Here is a 13,331-nt window from a genome sequence, read left to right as displayed (position 1 = left end):
AAAGAGCATCAGAAAATAGTCGTACACATTGTTTTAAGGTTTTTTTCTGTATAAAGTCGGGTTTTTATTTTTTCAAAACCCAATTTTTTTCCTGATTGTTTAGTCAAATTTTATACATGAAAAAATATTCCCGATTTTTTGGTTTGTTTGATACTAAAATCACAAGTGTACGACAATTTTCTGTTGGTCTTTAGTTCCATAAAAATTTACTAATGTCTCAAATTAATAATAAAATATACCAAAATAAATATAAATTGCACTTATTTTCAACTTTGTTTTACAATAATATTAAATTGTATCATAATTAATGAAAATGTCTCAAATATTTAGTAAATTGTATCATAAATAAATAAAATGTCTCAAAATAATATTTTGTTTCAAATTATTGAAAAAATGTATCAAATAAATGAAAAATATATATCATAATTGTTATAAATTGTCTCGTAATTTTGATAATTATTTCTAACATTATTGTTAATTACCAAATTTTTGTGTATTTAAACTGAATTTTTAATTAAAGATTGTATGTCAATCGACCATTTTGAATTCATTCATCAAGTTAATGTTAATCATTATCTCGACAGACCCCCTCTTCAAGAAAATATACCAATTGAAAAAGATCTCATACCAATGAGACAAGAAGAGGAAATTATGGCTACAAGAGCCATCATGACTCAAGAAGAGCATCACGAACAACAGTCGTCCAAGAAAAAAAAGAATATATGTTAATATTACCGAATCACAGAGACAAAAAAATGATTGAACTTTATGCAGAGTTTGGAACGACAAAATCTGTTGACTTTTATCAACAAAAGACAAGAATCCAGACTCAGTCTTGTAGAAGACTTTTAAAAGAATTCTGTAGTGGCAGGAACATATCAAAGCCATCGAAAAGAGGAAGAAAACCCAAATATAGTCCTGAGCTATTAACTGAAATATCAAAACAACTTTCTATTGAAAGAAAAGTCTACGTGATTGTAAGAGAGATATCGCCGAGAAAAATATGCAGTCAATTTCAATTTCAACAATACATCGATATATTCACAGCAAACAAATAATGGAAACGTGTTTATTACCACAACTATCATTTATTGAAATAACCAAAAGAGGACCCAGGGCAAATACACCAGAAAATAAAGAGTTGAGAATCGAAAAGAGGAGAAAACTAGATTAATTTATTATCTCGGGGTATTCAGTTGTATTTGTTGATGAAAGTCACTGGAGTGTTGGAAATGTGAAAACGAGTGCATGGGGACAACGAGGAAGAAAACATATCGTTGAAACGCCATTGATAACGTATAACTTAAGTTGCATTTGCGCCATATCAGATTCTGGAAATAAATATTGCAATTTATTCAACACGGTAGTTAACGGAGACATATTTAAAGTATATTTTCGGAATTTACTTGAAACATTTACTTCAGATGGAAGTTGGATTGTATTTGTTTTGGATAACGCAGCTATACACAGAGATGAAATTGTGGAAATTGCAAATGTAAAGGGGTGTGAAGTATTATATAACGCTCCTTATTCTCCGGAGTGTAATCCAATAGAAATGTTTTCGGTATTTGGAAAACTAAAGTCGGGAAATTGGGAAGTGTTGATTTGAAAGATATGTTTGAAAACATAAGTTTGTGTTTTAATGAAATTCCACCACATGAAATTAAAAAAACAATTCAACATTTTTACTCTGTAGTTACTCTAAAAATATTTGCTCGTGAAGACTTTTAATTATTATTTTTAAATGTTTTTTTAATTATTATCAAAATTATGAGACAAGTTATAACAATTATGATATATATTTTTCATTTATTTGATACATTTTTTCAATAATTTGAAACAAAATATTATTTTGAGACATTTTATTTATTTATGATATTCCTTTTTGATTTAAAAATTGAATACTACTTCTTGATATTTATATTAATAGGACAATTTTATTAAGTATGCATTTTTGGGAAGAAAAAAATAAAATTACACAATTAATTCAACAATAAGAAATAAGATTAAGAATTCTTTGTATGTTGTCGACTGATGTCAAAGATAAAATTTCAGTCCGAAAATTAAAAGCTGATGAATCAGAAAAGCACTTGTGGATGTTGTTGACACATCTTGGATTGCTTTTGAATATCGCTTCTATAAAATAAGACGAATAAGAACCACATGATATTAAGTCAAATTGAATTGGAGTTTGTATTTCAACAACCCATTTTAAATTGAAATTAATTCTTTTCTCTTTTTCGAATTCATCTCTAAGAAATTTGGAAACTTTTCTAAGAAATCCACTTGAGTAATTCTTAATGCTGTTGAACTCGGCTATGATGGGTGTTGAGGAATCAACAAAAAATACTCCACACAACATAAAATGTGAATTATAAAAAACAGGAAGCAAAAAAGTATCACAAATACCCATATTTTTGATCGCTTCTCTAACTCTTTTCTTTCTAATTCCACCATCGGTAAAATTATTCCAATCAGTTAAACAAATCGATCTTTTCCACAAGCACACATTTCTCAGTTTAATCCACAAAATATACAAATCGAGTATTTCTGTATTAAGCATTTCAGAAGTTATGACATTTTGAATTGCGGATATATCAGTAGAATATGGCAAGTTTATAATTGGTTTAACCATAAAAATCAACGAGGAATTTATTCTTGAATAATCAAATTCTATTTGTTTTTTTGATGTTTTATAATTCAAGAATTCGGAATTTGCATTTTCAATATTTTCATATTTTAAAGAACCATCCAAGTCTATAACTTCCATTTCTTTTTTAACAATTATAACTTCATCATCCAAATCACTCAAATCCATCAAATTATCCCCAAAATTCCAACCAATTCCGATTGTTTGACCCTCTTCTATATTAGTACCATTTTGAAATGAAGAATGACAAATTTGTTTTGTTATTTCCATTTGTGAATTTGTTAAACATTTTTCGCAATTTTCTTTAACTTCATTTGTAGTTGTGGTATCTCTTCTGTAATCATTTGGATCATAATAACCCCAATATTGCCAAGATTTTGAATGATATGTATTGTCAATAATTGGGTTAAAATAATTTTCTAATTGAATTTGAGTCCCAACACAACATTTGCATTCATCATCACATTGATTTTTTGATGAATTAAGTCGATTGTTGATTCATCAATTTCTCGAGGTAATATGAGTTTTGGACTTGTATTTTTATCAATATCGTCACAACATTTTATTGTTGAAATTTGTGAAAACATATATTCACTTTTTGAACACTCACTTTTCAACTTTTCTTCATTATAATAATCACATTCTTCCATTATATTATTTTCCTGAATTGCAAAAGTGTCAGAAATATCAGGAATGATTTTGTGTTCAAATTGGTAGTTATTTTTTCCTTCATTATAACGATACAATTCTCCTTCTTGACGTTTTTCTTGAAAAAAGCGTTCACAATTTGTAAAGGACTTTTCATTTTTAATCGTAAATGGGTCATACGTCAAAACATGCAGTACATCATTTCTGGATATAAAATTTACAGTACTTTGTGAGTTATTATCATTATAACTAAACACAAATTCTTCGTCAGGGATCGGTACTTCAATTCGAACAATTTTATTGTTTAAGTTGTCGTCGTTCTCAAAGCGAATCCCTTCTTTTGCTCTTTTCACCCATTCAAACGTTTTAATATGGAAATTGTATGTACTTTGAGAACTCACCCAAAGCAATGAAGCTGTAACAAGAGACGAAAACATTTTTATATTTATGTTAGTCATTCGTACATCCTTGAGTATCAAATCATGATATTCGTAACATTTCATAAAGTTCAATGCTTTTTTGAACGACTCGTTATCACTTAGAATCTCAGCCAAATAAGACTTCATTGCTGAAAAGCATTTTTCGATAGCGTTTAATTGAGGTGAATATGGTACTAAATAAGTTACATATATTCCGTACTCTTGACACACCGATATCATATCCTTCTTGTGGATTGATGCGTTATCAATTACAAAGTGTATAAAAACTGGACCATACCACTTTATTAATTGTGGAATAAAAACTTCTTTGACGCTGTTGATGAAAATGACATTGGAGCTTTTACTACTAATACGAAACACCAAATTTTTACCCATGACCATCATGGCAAACGTGGTTAAATTTGGCTCTTTTATGTTTTTGGATTCAACACTACAACATTGACCTATAAACGAATAACCCTGTCTTCTCGTGTGGTTAGAGTTGACTCCAACTTCGTCTATATATGCATAAACGAATTGGAAATAATTCAAATATTCGATATGATCAGCATATATTTTTCTTTGTTCAATCCGAACTTTGATGTTTCGATTAAATTGTTCTTTTTTGACTAGTTTCAGTGTCACTCCTAGTCTCTTTAATATTCTGTGTACACCACTTAAACTGACTTTTTTCTGTTTCAACATCTTTTTGATTTCATGTTCATCTCTCATTAAATAAGATTCGTACCGAGCTATAGCTTCCATCCATTCATCTCTTTTTTCGTTTACATGTTTTGTTATCAATTTTAAGGTTGTGAGTTTGTTCGCGCTTATTTCTTCGAGTATCATTGTTATTGTATTATAATCAAATTTGTAATTGTGCCCCGATTTCCTCCCTCTTTTGTTACCAGTCAGAGACACTCCATTTTTAACCCTTTCAATGATATTGTGGATGGTTGAAGGAGGCAATTTGAATTGTTTGGCAGTTCTATTATAATTATTACAATCAGAATAATAAATATATATTTGTGTATACAAGTCGTTTTTTCTTTCATTGTAATATTTTTTTCTTTTGAGATTCAATTGAGAAGATGGAACAATTTGTCTAGGAAACAATACTTCATGAATATCATCTTCTTCGTAGTATTGTTTAGATATTTCTTTCATCCTGGCATTGTACATTTCAAAGTGTTGATCAATATGTTTTGATGCTAAAAATGCATTTCTGATAAATGTGGGATCTTTTTCATTTGGATTTTCGAAATATTTAGTTTCATTTGTGATTTCTAGTTCCGTTTCAAAGAAAGTTGGTTTTGGAGGAACTTTACAAATGTTAAATGGTGTGGCTTGAGCTCCAAAAGAAAAGTTTAATTGGAGATCCATTGATAAGCCTTTTCTACATTCCATTGTTAATGGGAATGCCCAATCAAATTTTTTCATTTGATTTTTAAGTTAATAAAATTTTGAATAATTCTAAAGTTTATATTTCAATATATTATATGTTTATTATCTTTTTATAGGGTTTTATTTTTAAATTATTTTTATAACAATTTTGAAAAACAAATTTCATCAAAAATGATCAATACAATAATAATTCCCATAAGTGTTTGAAATACATCATTTTTACTATTAATAGATGTGTAGAATATTTTATTCATTTTTTAAATCAAAAAGGAATACAATTTACTAAATATTTGAGACATTTTCATTAATTATGATACAATTTAATATTATTGTAAAACAAAGTTGAAAATAAGTGCAATTTATATTTATTTTGGTATATTTTATTATTAATTTGAGACATTAGTAAATTTTTATGGAACTAACTGTAATTGATTTTTCTATTTTTCCATATAATAATTATTTTTTATTAAATTATACATTTTTATAATTATTATAACTATAATTTTATTATACTTGAACTTTATTATCATATTACTTTAACATGATAAAACTAATTATAGATATGTAATTTGTTATACATTAGAAATGAATTTTTTAATTTTTTTAATAAAAAGATGAGATTGAAGAAAGTGGAATGAATGAAGATAAAAAGAGAGAAAATACGGGATACATGCCATGAATAATGTCCATATGATGCCGAAATGCGTCAAGGAAGAGTTTTGGCGACAAAGCGGATGTACACCCCCAAGACAACCTTTCCAAAGAATAGAAGCCGAAATGAGGCAACTTCAGAGAACTACAAATAACCTTATCCCTAAGGCCACTTTCAAAAAAGTTGCACGCGACTTGACTCGAGAGACAAAACCAAATGTTCTTCGAATTGAGAAAAGGGCGTGTGAACTACTTCAATCTGCTTCTGAAAGTTATCTTGTCTCGCTTTTTCAAGATTCCCAACAAATCGCGGCACACTCAAAACGAGTTACTGTGACCAATCGCGACCTACTCCTCGCTCTCAGACTTCGTTATTAATAGACGGTTGTATGAATCGTTTGTATTGATTATTTCTTATTTGATCGATTTTATCGAGTCACTTTCGGACCAAATATCAAATATACATAACAATCATTTTTTTTTATAAAATGGATTTCCTTTAAACGAAGTTGTGTGGATTTGGATTTGGTCGAATAGTTTCGATGGGATTTGCAACTTAACCATCTCTGCAATGAAAATGAGTTTCTTAGCTTTCACCTCTTCAAGTTGAGACATGACGACTTTGGGACAACTTGACTTGAGCAGCAGATTTCTCTTCATCAAGATTTGTGCTGCAGTGATGTACACGACGTTGTAACAACCACAAGCAAGATAATAATCCCAGAGGATTTGGACTTCCTCTATTGGCCCGCTACATGTCGAGAGAGACGTAATGCGTTGGTTCAAACAGCATGGATCGAATTTCTTGTAACTCAGTGATCGATACAGTCTTTGGTCGAACGACTTAATACAATTATATACCAATTGACATCCGTATGTTGTTCCGTCGATACATTCATTCCCGAAATATGTGGGGATCATTTCAAGAATCATTTTTTTCAACATGAAGAAACTGTCCAATTCCGGCATCACAATAAGAAACATTCCCGCCAAGACATTCATTCCCTGCATGTAATTAACATTCTGAAGTGACGTGATCAAACACGTAACTCGGAGTAATCGAACTAAGTTGTCAACACACCCACGCATCTGGTAGATTATCGGTTCTTTGTCACCAAACGTCCTCAAAAAGTCTTTTCCGATCTTTTCGAGTCTTGGGTATGGTTTATCTTTACAGTTGATGTACTCAGTATCGTCCAATGTGTAGATGCCAGAAAGTAATTTCCACACTTGTCCACGAATTGTAAGGGGTTCATACTCGTCATACTTCGGCATGGCTTGGGTTAATACTAATTGACGAAGTTGTTGAATTTGGTTCACAAAGTCAGGGGACTCCGAGGAAACGGTCTGTTGTAAAAAATCGATGATGCTCCTTTTCGGTGTGGCACTCGACATTCGAACAAAGAAAAGGATGTAAGAAAAGAAGATGGGTGAAAAGAGAAAAAAACTTGGAATTGTATAGTATAGTTTAGTAAACTATTACTAATAATAATACGTACAATTTTTTTTGGTTTTAAAGAATTTATCAATTCTTTGATACTCCACTGTATAAAAAAAGAGCAGAAAATTCAAGTGGTGTAAAGCGTGGCGGAATGATCTTCTATTGCAACAGATTTTGTTTTTGATTGTAAGTTGGTGAGATTCTTTAATACCAATTGATCCTATTATTAAAACAAAACTATACTAAATAGTAAATTTATAATATTTTTAATTTACACGACTTTTATAAACAAATTCTAAAAAATAGATTATTTTATATTAAAAATGGGGTTTTTAATTTTGGATCCTTCGTATTTTTATTAGAAAAAAGATCCAATAACAAAAAAAGCAATTACAAAAGAAATGATATTTCTAGTATTGTTTATTACTAAAAATATGGGAATTTAATTTTTTCAAATAAGGGGGTAAAAATATAAAGAGCGTTACAGAACAAGTCAAGTGGCAGTAAATACAAATAGGTGTAAGATTATTTCTATTCGAGTCAACTTGTAAAGAAATAAGAAAACTGGAAAAGAAGAGGATGGCGGAGGATGTTTTGAACACAAAACAAGCGTTTGATTATTGGAACAAAGTCGAGGCGGAGTATTTGAAGACGATTAAATTTATACCACAGCGACCTTTTCGCACTGTTTGTCGTACTAATAAATTAAATAATTCAATGATTAATGTTTTTCATATAATAGTTCAGATCTTTTGAAATACGAAATGGCGAGTAACGTGTAACAAATAGCCTCGAGAATTACAAATATGGATTTGGAAAGAAATCTTCCAAGAGACCAAACGTTTTAATGTCGACGAATTCATCTCTTCTTTACAAATAGTGAAGAAAATGTGGGAGACCAAAGACACAACCACTACACTCACAGAAGACGAACAAAACGACAACAAAGCACTGACACATTTTTTCGAACATGAAGAAGTTTCACAACAAAAACAAGTCGTTTCGTTAACACCCGAAGAAATCGACACGATGCCAATTTCCGAAGTTAATGACCGAAAAGAACAATTAAAAGAGCTTCAGCAAGAGCTCCAAAGTCTTGAGATAGAAATAAAAAAGCGTGAAGATGTTGTTCGTGAACGGGAGTCTGCTGTGTTAATGTGTGAAGTTCACTTTGAAGAGAAAAGTGAAGAACTCACTCGTGTGACGCAACAAGTCAAAGATGCGGAGGACAAGCTGAAAGCGTTAAAAAAGGAACTTGATACCACTGAAAAGAGTTTAACGAGTAAAATGAAAGACATCAAAACAAAAGAAACGGACATCCAAACGAAAGAAAAACAAGTAGAAGAAGACGGGAAGATCCTTAAAATCCAAATTGATGAGGTCCAAAAAATTATAGCACGACCGGGCTCGTTATCTCGAGGACTGTCGATGGACTTATCAAATTACGCGACACTCACTGCGTCGGCTCATAACAGTAACAGAACGACACCAAATTTGACGCCACGACTCACACGCGTGATGGCACAGAAAGAAGGAGAGAAGAAGAACTTCAAAATTGGGAAGATGCGGAGTCCACAGAGTTTAGATGAGAAGGAGAAGAATGAGATATTACAGCGGAGTGAATTATTCGAGTCAAAAAAAGAGGGAGAACTATTGAATGAAAGGGGGGAGTCGACGGTTGAAAGAAAAGAACGACGAGACTCGGAAGTCGGCTTGAAAGTGCGCGAATTGATGAATCAAAATTTTGCACAGATGGTCGAAATCACACAACTCCGAGACGAATTGGAAGACTCGAAACAACAGTGTGTGCGCCTGAGTGAAGCGATTAATACTGAAGACGTCTTAACAAAGACCAAATTAAAGAGGGAATTGACTGATGAAGAGATCGACGAGTTCGTTGGAGTCTTTTTAAATATTCTTTCGAATAAACAAAAGGAGACGCGGGGGATCTTGGCGTTGGCGATCTATGACTCCGTTAAATTAGATCTTCCAAGATCGCCAAACCTCAATCTACGAAAGAGTCTGAATGTCAAGAAGAAGTTTCAGTACTCTTCGCAGCGTCCCAAGTCGATAGGAAATGAAGAGATAGTGAATTGTGGAAACAAAGAAGTGATGATGGAAGATCTGTATATGACTATCAATCAATTTCGAAATGATGAATATGTCTATTTTAGACAGTTATTAGAATTCTTTGAGATCTATATTAAGGCGATTAAGTGTGTCAATAAATATATAGATTTTGCTAAGAACATTGGAGGGATGTTAGAGAAGATGATGGCGTTGAGTCGAAACATTTTAAGAAGTGTCGAGAAGCTTGTATTAGAGAATAATGTAGTGACTATTGGAGACATCTTAAAACCTTTAATACAAGACTTTGAAATATATACACTGTACTTTGGAGGGTATCAACTGTTCTCGAAGAGTTTCCCACAAGTCGAAGAAGACCTTGAAATCAATAAACAAGTCGTTTTAAACATCTCCGTGTACGTCAACACACAAAGAGAAATCCAGAAGGAGAATTTTGTCCCGCCAGTGATCGATAATCCACAGAGTTATTTGCACCTCCCTATAACGCGATTGGAGGAGTATCTGCACTTCTGTAAAACGACGAAAAAATGCTTGAAAACGTCACAAAAGGACTTTACTGTAGTTACTGAGTGCGAGGAATTCCTCGAGCGGATTTTCACGTCAGCAACAAATTTACTGAGAAGCACAAAAAGCTCAAATAACGTCATGACTGTCGAGAAAAGTCTTCGGAAGTCGACGGGCCCTCTTGCCATCAAAAGAAGGAAATTGGTGTATTTTGGACTCTTAATTCCAATAGGAGACGTGTTTGGGGCTGAGAAGAGTATACCACGCATGTGTGTGTTGATGAACAATTTATTGCTGATTGCAAAGGTGAAGATGTTTAAAGGATTGAAGGTGGACGATGGGTATATCACTAGAAAGTTCACTGGAGAACAGGAGTGGAGTATCGACGATATTAGCGAGATGACACTGATTGAGGAGTTTCGAATGGGTTTGACACCACCCGTCACGTCTCTTGTTGTTATTGATGACAAACTGAAGAACGTTTTCCTCATTATACAAAACGATGTTAAACTGCATTTATTGGCTGCAACGGAGAAGAATAGAGAGAAGTGGATGAAGTATATAGACGGGCTTTAATTATATTTGAGTGTGTTGTTGGAATCGAAAATTATAAATATTTTAAATAATAATAATTTTGATATTATTAAAACTATATATTTTTGATATTTTTATTATATATGTTAATAACTTAATAATAAACTAATTTGAAACTATATTAAATAGTAATAATAATAATAAATGAATTATAACATTTTTATAGATAATAAAACTGTTACTTTACATTATTAGATTGTATTTAATAAGTATTTTGTATTAGTTTTGATTTAATACTTTCAAACAAAAAGTATTAAGAATTATTAAACTTCTTAAAACATCAGTAAATACATCTGATAATAGTTATATTTTTAGTTCTTACAAGACAGAAATTATTATTTATTAGGAATTCTACAATAAGTTTGTAAACTATCAGAAATGATAAATAAGCCAGACAAATGACTTGAAAAATATATGATCGAAAAAGTTCTAATATATTTTGGATTAAAGTATCCAAATAACACGTATTTGTTGTGAATAATTTCGGGCAAAATGGTTGAAAATTCAAACGGTACTCTCGGATGAAACGTCCTTTAATTTTGATAGGTCAAATTAGCCAATGAAATGTACAAGGGTTTTTATTGTGCGACATTTTGATAAGCAAAACAACGAAAAAATGAAATGAAAAACCTTTTTGCGATGAAATATTTAAAAAACTTGAAAATGTCCAAGTTTTTAATTTGTTCGTTTATGTTTTTTATGGTTGTGTTATAGTTTAACAATAGTTCACTAACAAAACTGTTGGTTTTGTCGACTAATGGAAGTATTCGCTAAAAGGTATGCAGATATTCCCGTAACAATGCGGTTATTACACGTAAAATGACGACCTAATTTCATTGCGTAAAAATAGAAAAGTAGAGTGCTTTACTTTAAAAAAAATCATTGGAAAAATAAAATAATCAAAACCAAACAACAGCTCCAAACTTAGAAAAAAAACACGGCGGAACCATTATTATAGTAAAAAAATATTATAAAAAAACAATACAACAATACTTATAAAAAGCAATTTTTTTGTAGCGATTTGAACGTATTTTTTTCACATAAATAGTTTCGTCTTTTGATTAACTAGTTTTGTGCCTCATATATTGGGTTTATTGCGTTCAAATTATAAGAGTTGATATCTTTTGTGTGAGATTTTTCAAGAAGGAAACGTACGTATTCGAAAATTCGAAGAGGTTCAACGCGCGCCTTAAAAACTGAACTTGAGACCGTCAATGTTTGCTTGCAAATAGAAACTAAAACAGAATAGTAAAATAACAACAAAAGAACTATTTTACAACTATCACAGCAAAGAATGATCCAAATATGGCCAAACCGCTCGAATATGTTATAACATGAACATTTCAAAAGCAACACCTATTTTTAAAAACGAAAATGCGGGTTTAGGGCAATATATAAAATGCAACTGAGAATCTAATTACAAAGAATAGTGCAATGCAATCGGCATTCAGAGCAGTCGAAAACTTGGAGAACTTCAGGTTCTTTGTGGGTTATGAGGACGTCACCGACGTGAAGATGACCTCGGAAGAAAGAAGTGAAAAGGCTCCCCGCAGTCCAGTCCACAGATGTACAAAGAAAGACCAGAAGAAAAGAAAGTGGTTAATGGAACAAAAGGTCCTTGCCGTGAAATTGTCGAGATCTATTGGTGTTGCAAAAACTATTGCTTTTTTACAAGACACTAGACCAGACGATTTTACTGGGTTATCTACCTCTACTCTTCAATATTGGATTCATCAATCAAAAGGAAGAAAGTCGAGGTACTACGAATAATAGTTATGTAATATAGTTTTTTCATTAATTGTGTTGTTGGTGTTTTTTTAATGAAAAATTATAGTAAAAATATGTTAAAACCAATTTCAAAAATGGTTTTTAAAATGTTTAAAAAAAAAATCCAAAAAAATTCAAAACATCAAATTGTTTGTGGACTTTTTTTGTGTTTTGGGTTAAAAATTTTATTATTTATTAATTATAAAAATTTAAATATTTTTAATAATAAAAAAATTATTATTAAATAGTTTTTGAGTTTTTATTATATTTAATTAATATATAATATATATAATTATAATGTATAGTTTCTTGTTTTTTATATAAATTAACTATATTAATAATAAATGTTATTAAAATTAATTATAATAATTATAATTTAAATTGAATTATATTCGATACTATTTAATATAGTTTTATTATGCTAAAACTTATTAATAATCATACAACAACTATTATATTATAAAATTATTATAACTTAATAGAATTTTAAATTATTTTATTATTTATCATTAAAATATATTAATAATTTATAATTAATTGTTAAATTTAACAAATAACTATATAATTAATTTAAATTGAATAGCTTTATAAAAACAATCATTTTTTCTCTTTTTAGCATTTCAAATGTTTTGTTATGGCTTTCAATATAATTTACTAAAACAATATCCAAATCTATCTTAATTTTAATTAATTATTATTTTAAGTTTAGACTTTGTCAATAAAAAAATAATTTTTTTTTCTTTATTCGACTTTTAATCTTTTTCAATCCCAACCCTTTAGGGTTTCTTTCAAAAAGAGAAATAATATGGAAAAGTGGTATTAGAACTTAAACTACCCAACTGCAAAATCAAATTGTGTTTTCAACACATGGCAAGAACAAAAGGTATTAATGCAGAGAGACCATCATCATCCAAGGCACCACGAAAGTACTATGCGCCCAAAGCAGCGTCAAAGAAGGCTGCTGTCTCGTCCAAGAAAGCAGTTGCCGGTGTTTCACAGAAGAAACCGGTTGCCCGTCATACCCACCCGGGTATTAAGGCGCTTCAGGAGATTAAGTTCTACCAGAGATCGACTGAATTGTTGCTCCGTAAGTTACCCTTCCAACACTTAGTCAGAGAATAGCTCAACAGAGTAAGACTGACTTAAGATTCCAAAGCGCAGCCAT

The 13,331-nt window shown here is 30.8% G+C and overlaps 4 protein-coding genes across 4 annotated transcripts; 3 read left to right on the top strand and 1 right to left on the bottom strand.

Moving 5' to 3' along the window:
- Positions 1-5,796: 5,796 nt before the first annotated feature.
- On the top strand, positions 5,797-6,150 carry EIN_274670 (histone H3, putative; the record flags this gene model as incomplete). The annotated part of the gene is made up of 1 exon (XM_004254603.1): positions 5,797-6,150. One exon carries the CDS (start codon positions 5,797-5,799, stop codon positions 6,148-6,150), a length of 354 nt encoding a protein of 117 aa, XP_004254651.1.
- A 93-nt stretch (positions 6,151-6,243) lies between these two features.
- On the bottom strand, positions 6,244-7,167 carry EIN_274660 (cell division control protein, putative; the record flags this gene model as incomplete). The annotated part of the gene is made up of 1 exon (XM_004254602.1): positions 6,244-7,167. The coding sequence occupies one exon, from the start codon at positions 7,165-7,167 to the stop codon at positions 6,244-6,246; it is 924 nt and encodes a 307-aa protein (XP_004254650.1).
- A 625-nt stretch (positions 7,168-7,792) lies between these two features.
- On the top strand, positions 7,793-10,381 carry EIN_274650 (hypothetical protein; the record flags this gene model as incomplete). Its single annotated transcript, XM_004254601.1, has 2 exons — positions 7,793-7,900; positions 8,003-10,381. The coding sequence occupies 2 exons, from the start codon at positions 7,793-7,795 to the stop codon at positions 10,379-10,381; spliced, it is 2,487 nt and encodes an 828-aa protein (XP_004254649.1).
- Positions 10,382-11,833: 1,452 nt separating this feature from the next.
- On the top strand, positions 11,834-12,169 carry EIN_274640 (hypothetical protein; the record flags this gene model as incomplete). The annotated part of the gene is made up of 1 exon (XM_004254600.1): positions 11,834-12,169. One exon carries the CDS (start codon positions 11,834-11,836, stop codon positions 12,167-12,169), a length of 336 nt encoding a protein of 111 aa, XP_004254648.1.
- Between the last annotated feature and the right edge of the window lie 1,162 nt (positions 12,170-13,331).

The sequence above is a fragment of the Entamoeba invadens genome, assembly GCF_000330505.1.
Source record: "Entamoeba invadens IP1 unplaced genomic scaffold scaff_1105074725195, whole genome shotgun sequence".
NCBI classification, from domain to species: domain Eukaryota; phylum Evosea; order Mastigamoebida; family Endamoebidae; genus Entamoeba; species Entamoeba invadens.
This window is presented reverse-complemented; position numbering and strand designations above follow the sequence as displayed.